The sequence below is a fragment of the Fundulus heteroclitus genome, unplaced genomic scaffold, assembly GCF_011125445.2.
Source record: "Fundulus heteroclitus isolate FHET01 unplaced genomic scaffold, MU-UCD_Fhet_4.1 scaffold_178, whole genome shotgun sequence".
Lineage (NCBI taxonomy): Eukaryota > Metazoa > Chordata > Actinopteri > Cyprinodontiformes > Fundulidae > Fundulus > Fundulus heteroclitus.
In genome coordinates, this window is record NW_023396590.1 from 241,622 (window position 1) to 264,669 (window position 23,048).

Genomic DNA, 23,048 nt, shown 5'->3' on the forward strand with positions numbered 1-23,048 from the left:
GAGGGAGTGGAACTTCGGCGAGCACGACATGTCCGACGTTGGCAGTGCATCAGCAGGACCAATGCACTGTGGCATATGCATTCATATGATAAACTTAAGCCGTCTGGCATAGCAATTAATGGCTGCATTGACGGATTTAGTCATCACATCATGTGGATAGAAGCGTATTAAAAAAAAAAAAAATCAAACATACTTTAATAATCCCAGAGGGAAATTGCAGAAACACATATAAAGAAATCAGAACGAATTACTGCACAAAGTTATGGTAAAAAACATGAACAATGATCACACTTACAGAAACGTATTAAATACTTAATAGCCTTTCTTGGTCATGGCAACTTGAAGGCGTTTCTTTATAAACTAGACAGATCTTGTATTTTTCAGGTGAAACATGGCGTAATAAATTACATCCAAAGACTTTAGCCTCTGATCACCAGACTCTAGTCTTTGTGTTTCACCTGTTTGTCCAGTATGGCTGAAAGGCTTATGTACAGAACTGTAGAAAAGTCCGTAATCTGGCTTACAAAAACACATAGAAAAACATTCAAAACACTATTACCAGTCACATTTTTACACAGTTTCATATTCAGGATAAATTTGTCCATCTGCTAGTATAATTGAGACATTTTTTTCTGGATTTAAGGCAATATTAGGATCACTTCATTTATCCACTGTCAGTTTTATCGGCAAACAAGTGCTCAAAACAACTAAATAAAAAGATAACCTGACTTATATGAATCAACAACAAAAGCAGGTATGACTCAAAGACTTATGTACAGACCTGTAGAAAAGTGCTTAATCTGTTTTTAAATCAACATAAATGGACAACTTCCTCAGTTGCATTGGTGATTTTCTTTCAGTAATTCTTAGCTTTGCACAGAGGTTGAAGTCATTAACATCGCTGCGCTGAGGCCTACTGGCGATCCTTCCTCAGTACAAACTTCAGGCCGTGGTCTCCGTTGGAGTCGTAGCTCTGGTACGCCGGCAGCGAGGGCCAGTCCGGCTGGTAGGTGGTGGTGCTGTACACAGACGCCTCAGTGATGTTCCCAGGCGATAGTTCGTTGTCCGCCACGTCTGCCAGCTCGTTGATTTCCAGCTCTACTGCAGTCCGCTGGTACATGGTGGGGATGTTCTCGAACCAGTCCAGGTATTTCAGCATCTTATCGTCCACTCTGTAGAGCTCTCCATGGACTCTGTGGCCTTGTCCCGGGAGGTTAAGGAGGAAGGGGAGGTTGTACTGAGTAGCGATCACCAGTGGGTACTTCTGGACGGTTGTAGCTGTGGCGAGGAGCTCCGCCTTTCCATTACTGCTGTCTGTTATGAGAGGGTAGTTTGGCTGCGCCCTCTTTAGGGAGCCGTAAACAAAGACGCGATGCATGAGGACAGAAGAAGAAGAAGGCACCTGGGAATAAAGAAGGGGTTGTTTGTTCAAAAGCAGATCAACTAAACAGGTCAGTTTAAAGAGCATTAAATAATCATATAAAATCTAGAAAACACTCTTGATAAATACTTTTATGTTTTCAGGACACCACCTGATGCATGATGACATGCGACTAAACACCTCATCACTGGTCAGATCAGGCAGGGAACCAGAGAAAATTACGAAGTCCGACATTGTTTTAGCAAACTCACACACCGAAGCAACACCAACTTTAGTGACCTCTGATCGGCGTGACCGGGTGTCATTACCGCCAGCGTGAATAACAATCTTACTGTATTTACGCTTATCCTTAGCCAGCAGTTAGCAGGTAGGATTTGATGTCGCCCGATCTGGCCCCTGGCGGGCATTTGACTATGGTCCCTGGAGTCTCTAATGCCACGTTTCTGACTATGGAGCTGCCAATAACCAGGGTTGGCTTCTCAGCGGGTGTGTCGCTGAGTGGGGAAAATTTGTTAGAAACGCAGACGGGTTGGTGGTGACCTGGGGGCTGGAATCTACAGCTATACCCAGCCAGCCAGCCTGGTTACCCTACTGCTTGGGTGCTGTTGGGGAATCGCAACGTGAAGCTAATCTTTGTGGATCCGCGCTATCCAAGGGGCGGCTATCTGTTGGTTTTTCAACAGCACAGAGCCGAGTCTCCAATTCTGACACCCTCACCTCCAAAGCTACTAAAACACTACATTTATTATGCATACTGTTAAGGCTTGATGAGGGCTACAACATCGGAATAAAGATAAATACTGCTATTATCATTGTTATTGATATATATATATATATATATATATATATATATATATATATATATATATATATATATATATATATATATATATATATATATATATATATATATATAAAAATGTGGCCCAGATAGTGATTCCTGTGGAACACCTTTACCTAGAAGTGATTTCTTCCGTCTTAATGCACTGACTTATATCAGTATATCAGAAGGATCATTCCCATCTATTGCTGGCCTAATAATTGAAGTAAGTAAAATATAACTGTGTATTTTTAAATGTGAGTTGCCAAAGTTTAGGGCTTTCTTACAATACTTTTTCTGAGATACATTTTAACCAACTTCTGAAATCCTTGTTTTCAAACCAAACCCCACTCAGCCCCCTTTTCTATGATAAAGGAGCTGGAAGATGACAACTAACTTTTATATTCAAAATCTCTGAGCAATAAAGATATGAAACTTACATGTATTCAACGACATTAAATTCTGATTTGGACAGAACTTATTAATGAAGCATTTCTTATTCCGAAAGCAACAACGAGAAGACAGCTGACCCGGAAGTTAATCCAAAACACATTTTATGCAAAACACTCCTAATATTTACGCATTTTTTTCTATTGGGGAACATGGACATTATATACGTAGACGCCTCATTGGGCGGGTTCTTCCTATGCTGCGATGCACGTCACACATAGCAAGCTTGCTCAGTGTTTGCGGAAGTAAACATGGATTATAATGCTGGTGCGCATTTTGTGATCTTTAATTTCTTTTCTAACCGGAGCTTTTTCTCCATTGACTGCTCTCCTCATTATTGCTTGCCATAGGTGTAATTTTTCTTCTGCATTATAGGACGCAGATTATTGGCGTTTATCGAGTATCAATGACCTACAGGTCGGACGAATGCGACCTGGCCGAAAAGAACCAGGTCGCATTTGAACAGATCAGATACGTATCGGATTCAGGACCACATACCCAAGTGGCCTGGGTCGCATTTGAGACTGCAGTGTGAACGTAGCCTTAGAGTCACTTTGTGAAAAACCAGGCAAGTAAAACAAGTACTGGACATTTCAATGTTCTTCTTGGTTTTAAGTATTTCTAAAGGGGCCGTTTACACGACATCCACACCGGAACAACCCAATGGTAATCCACACAAACAAAGAAATCAGAGCAAGTTACTCCAACAGGTTATTGGTAGCAAAACGTGAACGTCTCAATGATCACACTTACAAAAATGTACTGAATTCTTTAAGGAAAAGCCCTTTTGGTTTATTTAATGTGTGGTTTACTTGGGAGTGTTGCCATCATCTAGGGAGCATTTTCTTTAAACGCCCTGTTTTATGAAATCTTTATTCAGATTCGGAAGAGATCGGTAAGACACAGATAAAAACTCAAACACTGTTTCTGTTAGGATAATAGTGCCCATATTTATTATTCCCCACAGAATACAACGAACAAACAAGCATTAACAAACACTATTTCTGCTACCCCACAGAACATAGCAAAGTAGCAAGCACTTAAAGCAACATGCTTTCAGACAGGCGTGATGTTCCATCGCTTACCATGGCACAGAACTGGGAAGTCGGTCAGTTTGGTTAGAGCGACATCAACGCGGCCGGGCATCCTCCCACGGCTCTCTTCCAGGGATCTCTTTTTAGGTGTGAAAGCACCAGGCGCCCAAAGGACTTCATAACCACAGAGGTCAGAGCGACGGGTCTAAAGTCATTAAGTCCTTTGGTCCTTGGCTTCTTGGGAACAGGGATGATAGTGGAGGATTTGTAGCAGGTTGGCACGTGACATGATGCCAGTACAGGGTGCATACAGAACGAAATTTCGTTGCCCACAGCTTATGACAGAGTAGTGAGATTGCAGTTGGAATAAGATAACATTACAATATAAAATGCAGCCGTGATCGGAATGTAGGCTCAGAAATAACGGTGCAAAAAGGCATTAATATGAAAAAGTTCAGCGCAGTACAAAATAATATGGTGCGAAAATACAGAAAACGTTAAGTGTGTAGATTTAAATGGATTTTAAAAGTGCGGCAACGTTGGTAGTGCAAAATTTCTGCTGTTTCTGGAGCAGCAGCTCCTCCTCTTCATCATCTTCATCACTGCTGCTTGTTCACCATTCAATACAGAAATTAAGAGGTTCTGATGTGGTTCTGGAGGGAAAACATTAGACCAGAACAAATCAAAGTGAACTGATCCAATCAGCCACATGTTCCTTATGTTACAGCATCAGACCTTCAGCTGTAGATGCGCTCCTATACCAGCTGCAATGGGAGAACTGGTCTGAGGTCAGATTTAGTGGGAATCTAGCAGCTGGATTCTCTCTGCTGAAAGACAGAACAAAGTCCTGCTGCTATTGTTGGAGAAACTGGACCAGAAGAAACTCTGCTGCTTTAAAGGAATTACTGGAAATATGGGGAAATAAGAGGTTTGGAAATTATTTTTAGATTCTGACCCATCAATGTCCAAATCAGAATCCGCACCACATGTTGGTAAAGATCCTGTAAATAACCTCTCTCCATCATCATGAGGTCAGAGTCTGAGGGAGAAGCTGCTGCAGGAAATGCTCCACCACTGTGATTTAACCTGCTCTGTCCACTAGGGGGCAGAAATTCAGGTTTTAAGGCTGGGACTCCTGAGCTCCTGCAGCTCATAAGTCTATGTTGACACAAGATGGTGGCCACAGTAGTGTGGTGTCCTACAGTGCATAGCTGTCCATGAACACATCATCCAGCTGAAACTGAGCTGTAACTCTACTGAGGGCCAAACCGACTGTAAAATAAAAACCTGTCAGAGTCTCTGGACCGAGACCAGAACATCTCACCAAGATGAAGAACCAGTTTTTGTTCTAGAAAACTGGAGCCCAGCAGTCCTGTTTCATCTGCTGATCTCTGATCTTCATGTTCCTGCAGGTCTGAACTGAAACTAACCTGTTAAATGGATCAAAGTTCTACAATCAGAACTTCTGTTCTCCATCAGATCGGATCAATAATAAAATCTCTGGATAAAGTGGGAAGTTCTGGTCGTCGTCCTGTTAACTTTCTGGATCTCCATTCACATAGAAGCAGCTAATAACTGACTGTCTGTTCCTCTCTTATTTAGATTAAAGTCTGACAAAAGGATCTGATATTAAAATAGAGTTTATTCTGGTTCTGGACCAGATTAGGTCGTAACATCAGTTTCTTTATCACAATCAGGTACAGAAACAGCAGATCAGTTGATTTACAGCATGGACTTCTGAATAAACACAAGAAAATATCACAATAGTGTAAAAGAGCAATAAAGGGTTAATATTTATAATTTAGTTGTCTTATTTATCCAACAGGCAAGAACTTGGATATTTTCCAGGCTGATTAAAATGATTTGTACTAAAGTTTAGAGTCTGTGAGTGCTTAGGTGGAATAGTCCCACTCCACCTTATAAAAGTGTACTATAGCAGTTTTTCACAACGAAATAAAAAACAAACATTAAGGATTAAAAACTACAGCTACATCCTGAAATACAAGCGAGACCTGAAATCAATCTGCCCTTTTCAGCCTATTAACTATAACATGTCAAAAAGCCTTGGTTTGGACTGCAATCTTTGGATCTCAAGAGTTATAATTCAATATAAACACCTAGCCCTGCATCTGTTGGTGGCATGTTTTATTTTCTCCTCCTCTGTCTCCTCCTCACTCCTATGACTGGCATTATTCTGGATCAGTTCCACAACTCAAACTGGGGCCTGTTTCAATAAGGAGGTTCAACCAACTATGAGTTAAAACTTGAACTCTGAGTTGACTTAGCCTGAGATGGGAAACTTTGAGTTTTGGGTTTCAGAACAGCTGAAATTAGTTAGTTCAAGCAACTCTGAGTTGACTGACTCTGAGTTAAGTGCAGGCACCACAACTATAAAAAGCCATTATCAATGGAGTGCAGATATTACGAGTCACCATGACAACAGCGTCAGACAAAAAAAGGTGTGCATATTTCTTACCAGCAGAACTGGATGTGCTTATGCAAGCATTTGCAGAATTTGAACATGTATTTAAAAAAAAGCAACACGGCTGCAGCGGCAAAGGAGAGAGAGTTAGCTTGGGTGAAAATAGCTGCTCGAGTCAATGCATAAGTTTACATTTTAATTACTTTTATACAGTGTTGGGTGTAATGAATTAAGTTACTAAGTCATCTAAATACTGTGATTAAATTAAAGACTATGAAACAATAGTGGATTTAATATCAAATTTTAAAAGGTATATTTTTAATTTAACTTTCTCCCTCTAGTTACACACTTTGGTCAATTTAAGATTAATTCATGCAATTGAATATTGTTTATTTGAAAGCATTAGAAGCTTTAGTGCAGTTTCTTGTCTCTCCTTGTATTGTTCAAGTGGTTGAGGTTGATTTGGGATTTAGAAAGTAATTAATAAGAAAGTAAAACAAATTAGTAAGTAGACCAATACTTTGTAGAGACAGTAATTATTACATTAATCTAATTAGACTTGTCGAAGATAAAATTTGTAGTTAGTAATTAAGAACTATTTTAGAGTAACTTACCCAACTGTTATAATATCAGAGGTGAAACTGGAAGAACAGTATTTTATTAAACCTAATTTAATTTTCATGGATAGGTGCAATCCTGCAGGCATCAAAAGAACATGGCAGCAGCTGAAAATGAAATATAAAAACATACTTCAAGCAGGTAAGCCTTGAGCACATCATAGGAGTAGCTACCTGGCTTTACAGACATTTGACATATTAAATGACTAAATGGCATTCAGTGTCTAGCAGTGCAGCAGCATTTTTGACATAGGTCTAAATGTTCATTCTCATTTGACTTAGAAGAACAGCAGGAGGAAGGTCCATCAACTTCTGGTGCACAGATGGACACAGTTCAGTGATTTACAGTAAATGCCACAGTTTCATTCTGAATTTTAGACTACATTCATGATGTAACTCTAATCTAATGTATTTTCAGTTGCCAGTTAAGGAGTTATATAGACTTCTTCTTATTAAAAAGATAGAAAAAAACAGCAAAGAACTTGTATACTTGGACCGCCAGATCCAAAAGGCAGATCTGGAAATCAACATTCTGAAACTAAAGCTAGAGGTGAGTGTATGGTCACAGGTGAATTCTAGGAAATATTTAAACTATTTTAAAATCTTTTTTGTTTTGTTTTCTTTTTTAGCAAATGAACAACACCATATAAATTGCTGTGATAGGATAGGGACATGACAAAAAATCCACTCTGGGCCTCAAAATCCTTTCCTGACGTAAATGTAACTCCCTACGAAGTAATACAGCCTCTTCGTCAACAGGATCATCCATAAAAGGACATGCCATTTCATTCCCTTTGATGCGCTCTGCGTGACTGAAATGTGCGCAATGAATATGTCCCCAAAGAATCAATGAGGTGTTTAAACACCACTTCCTCTTTAAAAAAGGAGAGGAGACCAAAATAAACTCTGGGTTTTCTCAAGAAAACCTGCTCCCGACCAGGTTAGGTTCACAGAGTAAATTGCCATGGTAACTGACTCTGAGTATAAATTACCTCTCTTTCAGAAACGGGCTTGACTTACTCTGCTTTCTCAGGTTTAACTTACCTCCCTTTCTGAAACAGAAAACCCAGAGTTTCCCTCATTTCAGGGTTAACATAATCAGAGTTTTCACTTAACCTCCTTTCTGAAACAGGCCCCTGGCCTCATCAGCGAAAAATAACAATAACAACAACAACAACAATGAACAAAAATATACAACATCATAACACAAATACAATAAAGAAAGTGCTCAACACACAATGGCAGTAATAGAATCATTTTGATTTTTCTTGGACTTGTAAAAATGTGGATGTTGTAATGTTGATAATCTAGAAACACCAGGGAAACATGATGTAACCTGTAGTTATTAAAATATTCTCCTTTGAACACAGACTCTCTCCCTAATGTCTTCCTTTTCCTGGTCACCCAGTATGGATCCACATTCATTTTAATTGATAAAGCAGAGTCATTATTTCTACACATATAGCATAAGCTTTAATGCTCATGTAGGGAGTGTCTGCTAAGGTGCTGCAGTCATGCTTCTGGCTCCAGCATGGTGTCCACTGACTGGAATCATGCTGACCTCGGCTCTTCCAGTAAAGGACTGGGGTCCCACACTTAGAAAACAGCAGGAAAAGTTTAACTGTTGTTTAACTTTGTGCACAGGCTGCATGCTGCCGATATTTCTCTGCTGCACTCATTTCTGTCTCCTTTGTTTCCAGCATCTTTGCTGTGAGAAGAAAGGCCGTGGGGAGAAGCAGTTCACCTCTTAGTCTCTGAAATGCACCAGACCAGAGGGCTGCAGGGATCCTCTCTACAGAGCAATAGTCTAAGGAATTAGTGGCTAAAGTCAGTCATACCCAGAGGCGTGGTGGCCAGGAAGGTTCTGGAGGATTCAGGACCGGCCCATGGTCAAAATGGTTTGTTTTTCTGCTTCTTTACACAATAATAAGTTACAGCAACAGGTGGCACAACATCAGACTCGGTTAATCTGAGTACTAGTGAGTACCAAGATATAAAACAAGTTATGAATTTAAAGTCATGTTTTCTTGTGATGATAGACCTTAAAAGTTTTGAAGTCTTTCAATTATTTCAAACAGAAGTTCAAGACGTTTCTCTAAATGTCCTTCAAGAGTTCAGATGATGTTTCCCAAACACATTGGACGTTTATGTAATACTCTACACTTTTTTTTCTTACGCATAAATCTAAAAACCAGGACAATAATACATAAAAGCACCAAAGTTGCTGCTGTGATCCAGATGATGTTTGTCCATCTCTCTGGTTCTGGAGTCAAAGTTGGTCTCTGAGGCTGAAGGTGATCAGCAGCTGCTGGGAAAATGAAATTATTTATGTTCAAAACTTAGATTAGAGGTTATAACTTTATCATAAAGATAATTTTCATGTATAAATTTTTCAGCAGTTTAACTGAACCAGAAAATATTTCTATTGTTTCTTCTCACCAGAGACGTTGAGTCGACAGGATCCAGAACCAGAACCATCATCAGTCATCACATCACAGAGATACAGACCAGAGTCTTCAGTCCTCAGTCTGGACACATGGAGTCTGATTCTTCCTTCTCTGAGGACGTCTTTGTCACTCTGGACTCGTCCTGAAAACTGTTCATCCTGAGACTCTGACACCTCAACACCATCACGGACATGATACAGGACTGATTCTTTCCTAGGAGTTAATGAGCAGCAGTAGATGAACAGATCTCTCCAGGATCCATTGGATCTGGTGGTGAAGGTCCACTCCAGAGTGATGTTGTGGTTCTCCTCTGCCTGATAGGAGCTCTGTGTCACTTTCACTACAAATGTTGCTGCTGAGGAGACAGAGAGGGAAAGAGGAGCAGACACACTGAGAACTGGAACACGGGAGTCTTTAAACTACATCTCTAGAGCTATCTGTTCCCTTCACTGACAGACTTTTCACTGATTATTGATGGATTTAGACTGAACAAAGAGAAGATGGAAACTGACCACAGAGACATGAGTTGAGGATGATGAGCAGCAGGATCCAGCAGATCATCTTCTCCCTGTGAGAGGAGACAGAGGAGGAGAGTCAGCAACACATCAGCTCCAGCATCAGGAACTCATAACCAAATATTTCTATTTGCTGTAAACTGGAACATATAATGTAGTGTTCTGTAGCTTTTATTCAACAGTATATCAATCCTAACATGACATGGAAACAAGGTGGCATTTAAAATGTTAATATATTACACAATCAATATGTATAAATGTTGTAAAAGTTGCTGAAGCAGATGAATCCACAAAGTCCAGACTCCAAAGACTTCAGCTGGAACTAGTGGTTAGCACCAGAGGAAACTTAGTCATCTGACACCAAAACATGTTTCTCTCCTTTCACACAAGGAGCCAATTTAGGACAGAGACACCTCAATAAAACACAGACACCAAGGTAGAGACCAGCTAATGAAGGTTAATTAAAAGAAGAATGACATAAAATACTAATTAGCCCCTGTGAGCAGTTCTAAGACAGATGGATGGATTAATAGAAAAAGAGAAAACAGACAGAAGCTCCATTAGAGACCATATAAAGTTACGTTTCTAGTCTCACCTGGAGTCCAGCAGATGTTTCCACTCAGCTCTCATCAACCAGATTTATGTCTGATGGAAAAGAAAAACAGAAACAAATCATTTAACCTGATACAGAAGAAGTCAGACAGGACTTTAATTGTGAAAGCTGGCTGCTCAACAACTGCTGTTTGTCTAATTTTTACCTCCTCTGAGAACAAAAGTGAACAAAGTTCAAGTCCATGAAGTCATTTCTATCTATCAAAGATGTTCTGTGAACAAGAACCAAGCTTTTTACACTTTCAGCATTTGGATCACTGAACACAGTTAATGTTGGTTCTGATGTATTGTTCAGTTTGGACTCAGCTTTTAGAAAAGGAAATATTTCTATTTGAACAGTTTTTTTTTTGTAAATGAGAACTTGTTTCTCAGTGAGATGCCTGAATAAATAAAGGTTAACTACATAATATATTAAACACCTTAGACACACATAGTCCAACTTACAGAATAAATTGTTGCTTTGTTTCCTCCCTGCTGAATCTTCCCTTCGCCTTTAGTGCCACCGACCGTTTCTTTACTGTAGGGGGCAGAATGAGTTTTTTCGTCTTCCTGCCGCTCCGACTACAAAAAGTCTCCTTTTCATGGAGTTTACAGAATTACACACAGTTCTTCTCCTCTCCTACATTACCTGTGCATAATTTAAGGACTTTGTCGAACAAAGAGTCCTTAAAATCTACCATCTATCAACAGATCACGCCTTGTGACGACTAGTGGATAGACCCGATCACTACAGAGCGCTTAAAGGAAATAGTTACAGAAGCACACATGATGCCTAACTATTCTAGTCTCATTTCGCTTTAAAAGACCAGGTCCAGATTCTCCCTCACGGCACAAACTCCCTCCTTTAAAGCTCCCCCGTGTGCTTTAGTCTCAATAAAAACTATAAATTAATTTATATCATTGTTTCTTGTTCGGAAACATGTTCTCTAGATGTCAGAACACAGAAGCTCGTTTTGTTTTCATCCATAATTTTTCAAACACGTCTATCCCTGTGGGGTGGTGAGGGGTTCTGGTGTCTGTCTCCAGCAGTCGATGGGTGAGATGCGGCCGTGGGGTAGTATACCTGGGCAGGTCTCTGCGCTGCCAGGACAGGTCTGTCGCAGGGCTTTGTTTTTCTAATAAATCCACCTATTTAAACAGTATCAACCCTGCTTATATATGAATATGGAAAGGTTTTCTTAACTCGAGCATTAAATGATTTTCAGATAAATAATAGAATTTTGAAAAACTATTCATGCCCCCTGTCAGCTGTAGGTGAACATTAAACAACTAACAGATAAAACAGTAAAACACAGCAGACAGAGGCTACTCACCGTGTCTTCCGTTCCTTCAGCCCAACTCGATCTTCTCTGTGGTCCAGAAAATCCTCCCCGTCTATTTGAAGTAACGCGGCGCACAGGACTCCGCCCAGAGCCAGCCATGAGAAAAAGAAGTTAATCTTCTTCTTCTTCTTCTTCTTCTTCTTTCTTTATGGTTTTTTCTGGCGGTTGGCACGCAACGAAACGGTGCATTACCGCCACCAACTGGTTTGGAGTGTGGATCAGAATGACTTATACTACCTAAAATAAATTAAACCAACCTCCCAAAATAAAACAAATTAAATGTTTTTTTTCCTCCTGCTTCCTTGTTCCTCTCAGCCTCCTTTTAAGTTCTTGTTCTTCTTTTTCTTCTTCTTGTTTTATGGCGGTTGGCAAGCAACTTAATGATGTGCATTACCGCCATCTACTAGAGTGGAGTGTGGATCGGGATGCTATGTATATATATTCTCCCACAAAAAATAAATAACTAGATAAATAAATAAATATAAATATAATGATAATAATAATTACATAAATATACTTATATCCTTTCTATCAATTTTGTTTTCTTAAGGTAGCTTATCAAATAACCAAAATACTCAGAATTAGACATTTTTCCCAAAATATCTTTTAAATTTAACTGTAATTTATTTTCTTGTAATTGACGTAATAATTCTCTTCTCTCCATAGAATATTTATAACAAACCAACAAAACATGCTCCACCGTCTCCTCTTGATAACAAAAGTCACAAACTCCTGCTGGATGTTTTCTCATTTTAAATAGATTTCCATTTAACCCTGTATGTCCGAAACGTAATCTAGATATAATTGTTTCCTCTTTTCTATTCCTTCCTGTTATCCTCATTGCACCAACTTTCCTTTGAATACTATAAAGCCATTTTCCGGTTCTATCTTCTTCCCACAGGGTCTGCCATCTTTCCATTAACCTTTTGTTTAATAATAGATTTAATTTCTTCCTTACTAAATGTTACCACTATATCAATATTAATATTTTTTGTAGCTTTTTTTGCACATTTGTCTGCTAACTCATTTCCTTTTATTCCTATATGGGATGGTATCCATGTAAAAATAACTACTAAACCCATTGCCTGAATTCTATACCTTAATAACTGAATCTCTAATAAAAGGTCTGATCTACTAGTAGAATGATTATTTTTTATTGAATATAATGATGAACTTGAATCTGAACAAATTATGCTTCTCAAAGGACGAACTTCCTCAATCCATTCTAAAGCTACAATGATTCCCATCATCTCTCCTGTATAAACTGATACTCCATCAGAAATTCTTTTACATTTCTTAATATTAAATTCTGGAACAATGAATGACACCCCATTATTGTTATTTGAGTTTTTTGAAGCATCTGTAAAAACTTGAATATATCCATAATAGTTATTGTCTAAATATGATTGTATTGAACTAAAATCTAAATAGTTTCCTTTTTCCCTTTCCTTCAACAAGGTTAAATCAACAATACTATTAGAAAATAAAGATGGATGAACTGGTGAAAGAGGGACTGTTTGGCTAATATTTATATAATCTATATCAAATTCTTTTATAATATTTTCAATATCCCAACCAAAAGATTTTAAATTATTTTTTCCTTTTTTCCAACTAGGATTTAATTTTTTTTTGACATGGATGATTTCCCTTATGTCCCTTTAATTGACACCAATAAGAAATCTTTAACTGTAGTCTTCTAAGATGAAGTGGTAACTCTCCCATTTCTACCAGTAAAGCTGACGTTGGTGTAATGTTCTGTTCTGGTATATGTTAATTATTTTGGTTTAAGTGAGCCTTCCTGTCTTGGATTAGTTTGTATGGTTACTTTAGTTAAGTATTTTGTCTAGTTCAGTTCTATCCCGTTTCCTGCCACTTGTCCTGTCAGTCTTTCAGCCACTTCTTCTTCTGATTACTTCCACCTGTTCTGTTTAATTAGCTCTCCCTCTCTCCTTTGTTCTCCTGCCTATTTATACCTGCCTCAGTTCTCTGCTCCCTGCCAGAATGTCTCGTCTCATTTCCCCATGTTTTCATGTCACGTCTCCTGTGGTAAGAGTTCTCCAGCATTTTTGCATTCTTTGTTTCTGACCTGTTTGCTTTTTTTGAGCATGCCCAGTTCCTGTTAGTTTTTTGGTTTTATACTTGGATGTTCTGCTCTGTACCCAGCTTGGATTGTTTTTTGTCTGCCGGACCCACCCCCTCATCACTTAAAATAAATCCTGTTAAACTTTACCTAAGTGTCTGGCTGAATACCGGGTTCTCCTCTCCTGCAAAATCATTACAGTTGGAGTTGTTCTTATAGCTCCTGTACATAACCTCAAGGCTTGATACTGAATATTATCTAATTTTTTGAGTAGTGTTTCTGATGCTGATTCTAAAGCTATACTTCCATAATCAAATACCGACCTTATTAAACCAGTATATATTGCTTTCAATGCTTTTCTCTCAGCACCCCACTCACTCCCCACCAAACACCTCATTACATTTAAAACTCTCTTACACTTATCCACAACTTTTTGAATATGAATTTTCCAACTAAGCTTTTCATCCAACCATAAACCCAAAAACTTAAATTCCTTTACCCTCTCTAATTCATGATTATATATTTGTAATTTTAAATTTTCAGATACTTTCTTCCTTGTAAAAAATAAAGTCTTTGTTTTGTCAATAGAAATTTTAAATCCCCATTTAAAAGACCAATCTTCTATATTATTAATTGCTTCTTGTATCTTTTTAACAATGAAATTTAAATTTTTCCCCCTCTTCCAAATTGCTCCGTCATCAGCAAATAAAGAAAACCCCATTCCACTCTCCAAATTGTCAAACATATCATTAATCATAATAGAAAAAAACAAAGGACTCACTATACTTCCCTGTGGTGTACCATTTTCAACAAGAAACTTTTCTGACAAATGTTGTCCTACTCTCACTTGTATTGATCTATTTTGTAAAAAATCTTTTATCCAATAAAACATTGATCCACTAATTCCCATTTTTTTCAATTTAATTAATAAACCCTCTTTCCACATCATGTCATAGGCTTTCTCTATATCAAAGAAAACAGCCACCACACTCTCCCTATTAACTTGTCCTTTTCTAATTTCATGCTCTAAACATAGAATAGGGTCCATAGTACTTCTACCTTTTCTAAATCCACTTTGAAATGTTAAGAATCCCCTCTTCTCTATGAAATAACTTAATCTTTCCTTTATCATTCTCTCCATTATTTTACATATGTGTGAAGTTAAAGCAATAGGCCTGTAACTAGCTGGATTTGACCTCTCTTTACCTGGCTTTAGGATTGGAACTACAATTGCTTCTTTCCATGCCTTAGGTAAAAAACCTACTTCCCATATCTTATTATAAAATTCTAACAACATCTTTTTAGATTCATTACTAAACTTACTAACCATAATATAAGTAATATTATCTTTCCCTGGAGATGAATTTTTTGATTTCCTTAAAGCATTATTTAACTCAAATAAAGAAAAAGGACCATTTAATAAATCATTATATCCTATATTTCCTTCTAATAAATTAACATTTTCATTAATTGTACAAACTCTTCTACGTTTCTCTTCTATACTTAAATTATTACTACTAGGAACTTTAACAAAATTTTGAACCAACATGTTTGCCTTCTCCTCCTCAGTCACAGCCATAACATTTCCCTCTTTCATAAGAGCCACCACTTGAACAAGCCATGCAGTCAAGCCAGGAACAGCTGACTCTACATTTCAAAATAAAAGCGATATGTTTTGGGCGTGTCGACCAAGTTTATTTTTAATTTTTACACATAATTACTTCAGTTAGTTAAAATAGTTTTTTTTTTACTAATTAATGTAATATTCTTTATTAATCAGGTCTAGTGGTAATTATGGAAATATGTATTGTCGTCACACTCTTTAAATCACCCCCCCCCCTCCAGCTGCAAAATAAAAAAAATTGTATTTGTAGTTATTGAGGCAAAAGAGTGTGACCAAAATATATATTTCCATGTTCACCATCAGACCAGAATAATAGAAAATAAATTACATAAAGCAGTTAAAAAGTATTTCATGTAACTAAAGTAAATATGTGTAAAAAAATAAAATAAAAAATAAACTAGGTCGATAAACCACAAACATATTGCTTTTATTTTGAAAAGTAGTTTTAGCCCTTGCTACCTTAATATTTAGTGTTTATGCGACTGCCATCAGCAGTCCTCTGGTTCAGTTAACTCCTTGCTGCTCATACACAGGAAGAAAACGCCAACGTCAGGTGTGATGTCGTTTTCACCCAGCAGGGTAAGGAGACTTTGCATAATCTTATTTATTTTTTTTGTTCGATAAGCAATGTCACACGGATTTTTTTTCAAGAAACTCACACTCTTTCTAACGACACGCAGTTTTGGAGGTCCCAATGGGGTAATTATGTTTTTTTCAAATTCAGCTGGGGTTTGCACGTTCAAAAACCGATTTACAGGTACTATTTTACACTCAATGACAGGAAAGGTCATTATATTTGTCAAGTTCTCAATATTTATGACCTTAATTGTATAACCATTAATTTACATGGCTACTACATAAAAATAAAGACTTGTTAAGTGAGGTAGAAAACAAAATTCTATTTTGGCTGGCCAAATTTCCAAATGCTTGATATTAAAATTCTGGAATGAGGCTAAGGCTGACAAAATGTATGCCAAAAAATGGGAACTTTTGAAACTCGAATTTGGTAAATTCTTTAGGAAATATTGCAGCGATCTTTCAAAGCAAAAGCGATCTGATGAAGTAAAAGTTATTTCATAGATAGCAGCTCTGTCTTCTGTTTCACCTAATAAATTGTCTTCTGCAGAAAAAGTGGAATTATCAGAAAACCAGAACAAATTAGATGAATTAGATAATCCTAAGGCTGACGGTGCTTATGTTAGATCTAGAAGGCAGTGGATAGAGGAAGGGGAGCAAAACTCTGCATATTTTTTTAGACTGGAAAAATCCCCAATTGCTACTAATACAATTCACAAACTTCTTATAGATAATGTTGTATGTAATGACGTAACCAACATTGCTAAGTTCTGCTATAACTTTTATAAAGATTTATACAGCTCCAAATATTGTGAGCATAATGCTAATAAGTTTCTAAATTCATTGATAGACATAAAGCAAGTCACTCCTGATGACCGGGAATTTTGCGATCGTCCTATTACATTAAAAGAAATATTAGATATTAGATTCAATTAAGTGCCTGAAGAACAATAAATCACCTGGATGGTTTGCTGTCTGAGTTTTATAAATCATTCGCCGAAGATCTTGCTCCATTCCTATTGGCAGTTTATAATGAAAGTATTTTTAAGGGGACCCTCCAACCTTAACTCAAGGACTCATCACTCTTATTCCCAAACCATAAAAGGATCTGTACTCATTGACAACTGGCGTCCAGTTAGTCTACTAAATAACAATTACAAAATTTAGTGAAACCTTTGGTATTCATCCATCCATCCATGGGAATAATAGTGGTCTTGTAGTTGAAAAGTTGCTAGTTTGACTGGTGTTAAATATGACTGGTCAGTATGGAGTATATAAGTTTAACCATTTACTATTGTCATACAACACAAATTGATCCATTGATTCATCAATCCTCCTGTCTGTCCCTCTGTCCATTGGTTTCTCTGCCTTCCAATGTGCAGTTTTTAGAGGTAAAATATTTTGATCACTGTAGAAAAATCCCCCACAAAGTTATTGTCCAGATTTTAACAAGGGGGCAAAAATTGAAAGCTGGAAAGATCTTTACTGATGAATCTGTTAACTTCCCTTCCTCCTCTTTGGTCGTACACTCTTCCCCCATCTTTTTCCACCAGAAAGAAAAAATCTTTGTCTAATGATGCTGTTAACGAACACCTGGAATCATAAATAGCATCACTATTAACCTTCAAGGAGCAAATATTCAATTTAATTTGAACAGAAATATCAAACACTAAACAAAGCGCTCAGATTTTCCAAAGCTCAAGGAAAGGTTTATTAGTCAATCATCTTTTAGTGGAGTATGTATGTATGTATATATATATATATATATATATATAAAGAATGGTAACAGTGCACACCTAAAAAATAATGCTAACAAAGTTTCAGCCATAAGGCTACTTAAACCTGAAAAAGTAGCCCCTTCCTGTTTAACAAAGTTAATTTTTTTTTTTACATTTTGGGTCTGAGCTTTGAGTCCTATATTGGTGCATAGGTGTAATTTTACACCCGTCATTTACAGTTTACATATTACAGTTGATTGTTTCTTGAAAAATGGTTCAGGAAAACAACAAATTCAGTTTGTTGCTTTACACGAGAGTTTCAATAATTAAAGAAAATACAATTTTATGAGTCACATCATTGGGATTCTTGACACACGTGTTCAGCTTCAGGGTTACTGTCTCTATGTGCTGGACTACATTGTGAGTTTTCTTTGGATTTAAAGGCAACATAGAGTCACTTTGTGAAACCAGGCAGTTAAAACAAGTACTGCCCATCATTCTTGGGTTGAATATTTCTAAAGGGGCCATTGACATGAAATCCAGACCAGACCAACCCAACATATTCCACACACACAAAAAAATGAAATGTTTATGTTTCACCTGCTTGTCCGGTATGACTGAAAGACTTGTGTACAGAACTATAGAAAAGTGTGTAATCTGGTTTAAAAACACACAGAAAAACATTAAAAACACTATTACTAGTCACATTTTTATGCAATTTCAGCTTCAGGATAATTTGTGTCCATCTGCTAGAATAATTGAGGCACTTTTTTTCTGGATTTAAGGCAATATTAGGATCACTTCATGTATCCGCTGTCAGTTTTATCGACAAACAAATGCTCAAAACAACTTTGCAAGATAACCTGACTTATATGAATCAACAACAAAAACAGGTATGACTCAAAGACTTGTGTACAGATCTGTAGAAAATTGCTTAATCTGTCTTAAATCAATATGAATGGAGAACTTCCTCAGTTGCATTAATGATTTTTTTTTTCAGTCATTTTCAGCTTCATGTCCATCTGTTAGAACAGATTGAGGCTCTTTATGAGGATTACTTCATGTATCCACTGCAGGAGTTTTATCGACAAATAAATGCTCAAAACAACTTTGCAAGATAATCTGCCAACAACAAAGAACAGGTATGACTCAAAGATCTGTGTACAGAACTGTAGAAAAGTGCTTAATCTGTCTTAAATCAATATAAATGGAGAACTTCCTCAGTTGCATTAGTGATTTTTTTTCAGTCATTTTCAGCTTCAGGATTAGTTTGGGTCCGTCTGCTGGAGCTCTTGGTCCTGTTTATCTGGGTTTAAAGGCAGCGTGCTCATTTGCACAGAGGTGGAAGTCATTAACATCGAGGCTAGTGGCGGTCCTTCCTCAGTACAAACTTCAGGCCGTGGTCTCCGTTGGAGTCGTAGCTCTGGTACGCCGGCAGCGAGGGCCAGTCCGGCTGGTAGGTGGTGGTGCTGTACACAGATGCCTCAGTGATGTTCCCAGGCGATAGTTCCTCGTCCACCACGTCCTCCAGCTCATTGATTTCCAGCTCTACTACAGTCCGCTGGTACATGGTGGGGATGTTCTCGAACCAGTCCAGGTATTTCAGCATCTTTTCATCCACTCTGTAGAGCTCTCCGTGGACTCTGTGGCCTTGTCCCGGGAGGTTAAGGAGGAAGGGGATGTTGTGCTGAGTAGCGATCACCAGTGGGTACTTCTGGACGGTTGTAGCTGTGGCGAGGAGCTCCGCCTTTCCATTATTGCTGTCTGTCATGAGAGGGTAGTTTGGCTGCGCCCTCTTTAGGGAGCCGTAAACAAAGACGCGATGCATGAGGGCAGAAGAAGAAGGCGGCACCTGGAAATAAAGGATGGGAGAAATCAGTAGAGTTGTTGTTTGTTCAAAAGCAAATCAACTAAACAGGTCAGTTTAAAGAGCATTAGATAATTATATAAAATCTAGAAAACACTCTTGATAAATACTTTTACGTTTTCAGGACACCACCTAGACAACCAGCGATTGATGGATGACATGCGACTAAACATGTCGTCACTGGTCAGATCAGACAGGGAACAAGAGAAAATTACGGAGTCCGACATTGTTTTAGCAAACTCACACACCGAAGCGACACCAACTTTAGTGACCTCTGATCGGCGTGACCGGGTGTCATTACCGCCAGCGTGAATTACAATCTTACTGTATTTATGCTTATCCTTAGCCAGCAGTTAGCAGGTAGGATTCGATGTTGCCCGATCTGGCCCCTGGCGGGCATTTGACTATGGTCCCTGGAGTCTCTAATGCCACGTTTCTGACTATGGAGCTGCCAATAACCAGGGTCGGCTTCTCAGCGGGTGTGTCGCTGAGTGGGGAAAATTTGTTAGGAAACGCAGACGGGCTGGTGGTGACCTGGGGGCTGGAATCTACAGCTATACCCAGCCAGCCAGCCTGGTAACCCTACTGCTTGGGTGCTGTTGGGGGATCACTACGTGAAGCTAATCTCTGTGGCTCCGCGCTAGCAAAAGAGTGGCTATTTGTTGGTTTTTCAACAGCACAGAGCCGGGTCTCCAATCCTGACACCCTCATCTCCAAAGCTACTAAAACACTACATTTATTATGCGTACTGTTATGGCTTGATGAGGGCTACAACATCGGAATAAAGATAAATACTGCTATTATCATTGTTATTGATACTTCATAATCAGAATTGCTGGTATATATATTAAATAAATGTGGTCCAGATAGTAATTCCTGTGGAACACCTTGGCCTAGAAGTGATTTCCTCCGCCTTAATGCACTGACTTATATCAGAAAGATCATTCCCATCTATTGCTGGCCTAATAATTTAAGTAAGTAAAATATAACTGTGTGTTTTTAAATGTGAGTTGCCAAAGTTTAGGGCTTTCTTACAATACTTTTTCTGAGATACACTTTAACCAACTTCTGAAATCCTTGTTCTCAACCCAAACCCCACTCAGCCCTCTTTTCTATGATAAAGGAGCTGGAAGATGACAACTAACTTTTATATTCAAAATCTCTGAGCAATAAAGATATGAAACTTACATGTATTCAAGGACATTAAATTCTGATCTGGACAGAACTGATTAATGAAGCATTTCTTATTCCGAAAGCAACAACGAGAAGACAGCTGACCCGGAAGTTAATCCAAAACACATTTTACGCAAAACACTCCTGATATTTACGCATTTTTCTCTATTGGGGCGCTATAGACATCATAAACGTAGACGCCTCGTTGGGCGGGGTCTGCCTATGCTGCGATGCGTCAGAGCGTCCGCCATGTTAAATGTGGCAAATCTGCAGTTACTCAGTCACTTAAACAGTATCAGAGGGACTTTAATCACAAAATATACTTTATATTCGTAATATTTTTATTTTTGTAATATTATGAGTTTATTTTCGTATCCCGTTGGCTTCATTCTCCTGACTTTATTCTAGTAAAGAATAACAATAATTATAAGAATCTAACCTGGCCCTATTACTCCAGGACTAAGATAGTTCTGCAAACTGTGACTATTCTGGAAATGTCCCGCCTTAATTGTCATAATATGACGTTTTTCCCATATTTTTTACCACTTTTGTCTTTTTTTTTAAATTTTATTCTCCTATGACTTTTTTTCTCATATTAGTCATTTTATCTCTTTAATCCTCCCCCAAAAAATCTGTTGCTAATCTGTGTCTATACCGGATCTTAAAAGGTTCACACGGTTTTATGAAATAATAAAGACCACAATTTTTAGATTTAACTAATTGATTTTTATTTTCATAACACACACACACACACACATATATATATATATATATATATATATATATATATATATATATATATATATTTATAATACTTCAAAATCTATATATGCCCAACGATCAAAAGCCAATTTGGCTGCCAATCTCTATCAGTTAATCTCTATATATGTTTTTACAAGTATATGTAAGCTCCATCTATATCTTTCTATCTGTATACTTAAAACATATACACAGGGATCATAGACGTTCACTACTTTCTGCCACATACAATATGGCGGTGACGTTGACGTACAAACCTGCGCCCAATGAGGCGTCTACAGGGGCGGTTCTAGACAGGGGCCAACAGGGGCCTGTGCCCCTGTAGAACTGTTCCTGGCCCCTTATGGCCCCTGTATTAAAAACATGATATTAAATTTCTTACAATATTAAATGCTGACAAAGATACCGTGACTGACTGGTCATCTGGATCAGTTGTATTTTTTTTGTTTATGTTTTTACCCAATAATAAAATAACAAAATAATTAAGAAAGAAATGTTAAAAAAAAAAAAAATTAAAATTAAGCTGTTTCACGTTAAGTTCCCGCTGTATTGATAAAAGATCAGGGGGCTGCAACCTGCAGTTCCAGAGCCACAATTGGCTCTTTGGCTTACTTAATATATTAAACGATGAAATGTTGACATGTTAAGTTTTTTTTTTTTCCCCCAATCTTTTGTTCTGTGCCCCTGTGAAAAAACACTGGCCCCACCCTGGCCCCCCTGCTAAATTTGGTCTAGAACCGCCACTGGGCGTCTACATATATGAGGTCTATATTGAGGAACACCAAAACCGTTACAAATGAATGTTCTTGTTGTTGCTGTGTTATTACTGAGCGCAGACCTTTAATTATACATTCACTAAGGTCTCAAATAGTCGCTTCATAGCAGAGGCGATAGCTGATTGAGGAGAACTCAGCGATCTGCGTCTTTCTGACCGGTTAATGAGCCATAAAGCTGATGTCAGCAGCCAAATCTTATTCTAAGAGTTGCCATTAGAGTCAGAATAAAGACGTAATTTATTATATTCAAGATTATTATTTTTCGCAAAGCCTCTAGTAGTTGAAACTCCTAGTAAAAGTAACCAGGAGCAGAGGCCTTACCTTGGTGGTCATAACGTGCGGCGCTCCGTCGAGCTGCGCTCCCTCGCTGCATTTTCCTGCCGCAGCTCCAGTCACACCACCAGCTTCGAGTCGAGTCTGCTCACACATGCGCACTCCGGTGAGAAAAAGTTGGGACGCATAGGCATACATAAAGAAAATACCCCGCATTGACCGCCGCGGCGTATAAAATACGGCCGCCATCTTGGAGAAGTCTTCGTGAAAAACAGCGCAATGGTTGCTGCGTCAAAGTGACGGCCTGCCTGCCAAAACTTGATCGGGCGCGTCCCCGCGGAGCAGCGGGAGCGAGCCCCGGCCTCCCCGTGTTGTTTAAAGCGTCTCGGTGGTTTATTTCTCAAACAACACTAACGCCAATAGAAGTTATGTTTGTGTTACCAAGATTACAGCAAAGGTGTGTCTCGTTTACCTTTTTCCTTCTCTCCTCCCTGTTAAAGTGTCAGCTTCACTTGTTTGCCCTCACAAATTTCTGCAATTGATCAATCTAAAGGGGATTATAGCAATAAAAATACACTTCAT

General features: G+C 38.2%; 2 protein-coding genes across 2 annotated transcripts in view; both read right to left on the bottom strand.

The window, feature by feature from the left end:
- Nucleotides 1–209: 209 nt before the first annotated feature.
- LOC110367387 (gamma-glutamylaminecyclotransferase C-like) overlaps nt 210–23,048 on the bottom strand; it is a 28,841-nt gene continuing 6,002 nt past the window's right edge. The window contains exon 2 of the mRNA XM_036129507.1: nt 210–1,402. Within this exon, the coding sequence (XP_035985400.1) occupies nt 914–1,378 (465 nt within the window). The 5' untranslated portion in view covers nt 1,379–1,402 and the 3' untranslated portion in view covers nt 210–913. The remainder of the gene's footprint in view (nt 1,403–23,048) is intronic.
- Nucleotides 17,902–22,796, bottom strand: LOC105921077 (gamma-glutamylaminecyclotransferase C). The gene is made up of 2 exons (XM_021313084.2): nt 22,515–22,796; nt 17,902–19,470 (listed from the first exon to the last, which is right to left on the bottom strand). The coding sequence occupies exons 1-2, from the start codon at nt 22,713–22,715 to the stop codon at nt 18,982–18,984; spliced, it is 690 nt and encodes a 229-aa protein (XP_021168759.2). The 5' UTR covers nt 22,716–22,796; the 3' UTR covers nt 17,902–18,981.

Excerpts from the sequence above, each read along its gene's own strand:
- LOC105921077 (XM_021313084.2), bottom strand. The coding sequence starts at position 22,715 with ATGGCGGCCGTATTTTATACGCCGCGGCGGTCAATGCGGGGTATTTTC. Across the intron at positions 19,471-22,514 it reads CGCACGTTATGACCACCAAG|GTGCCGCCTTCTTCTTCTGC; the intron begins GTAAGGCCTCTG and ends CTTTATTTCCAG.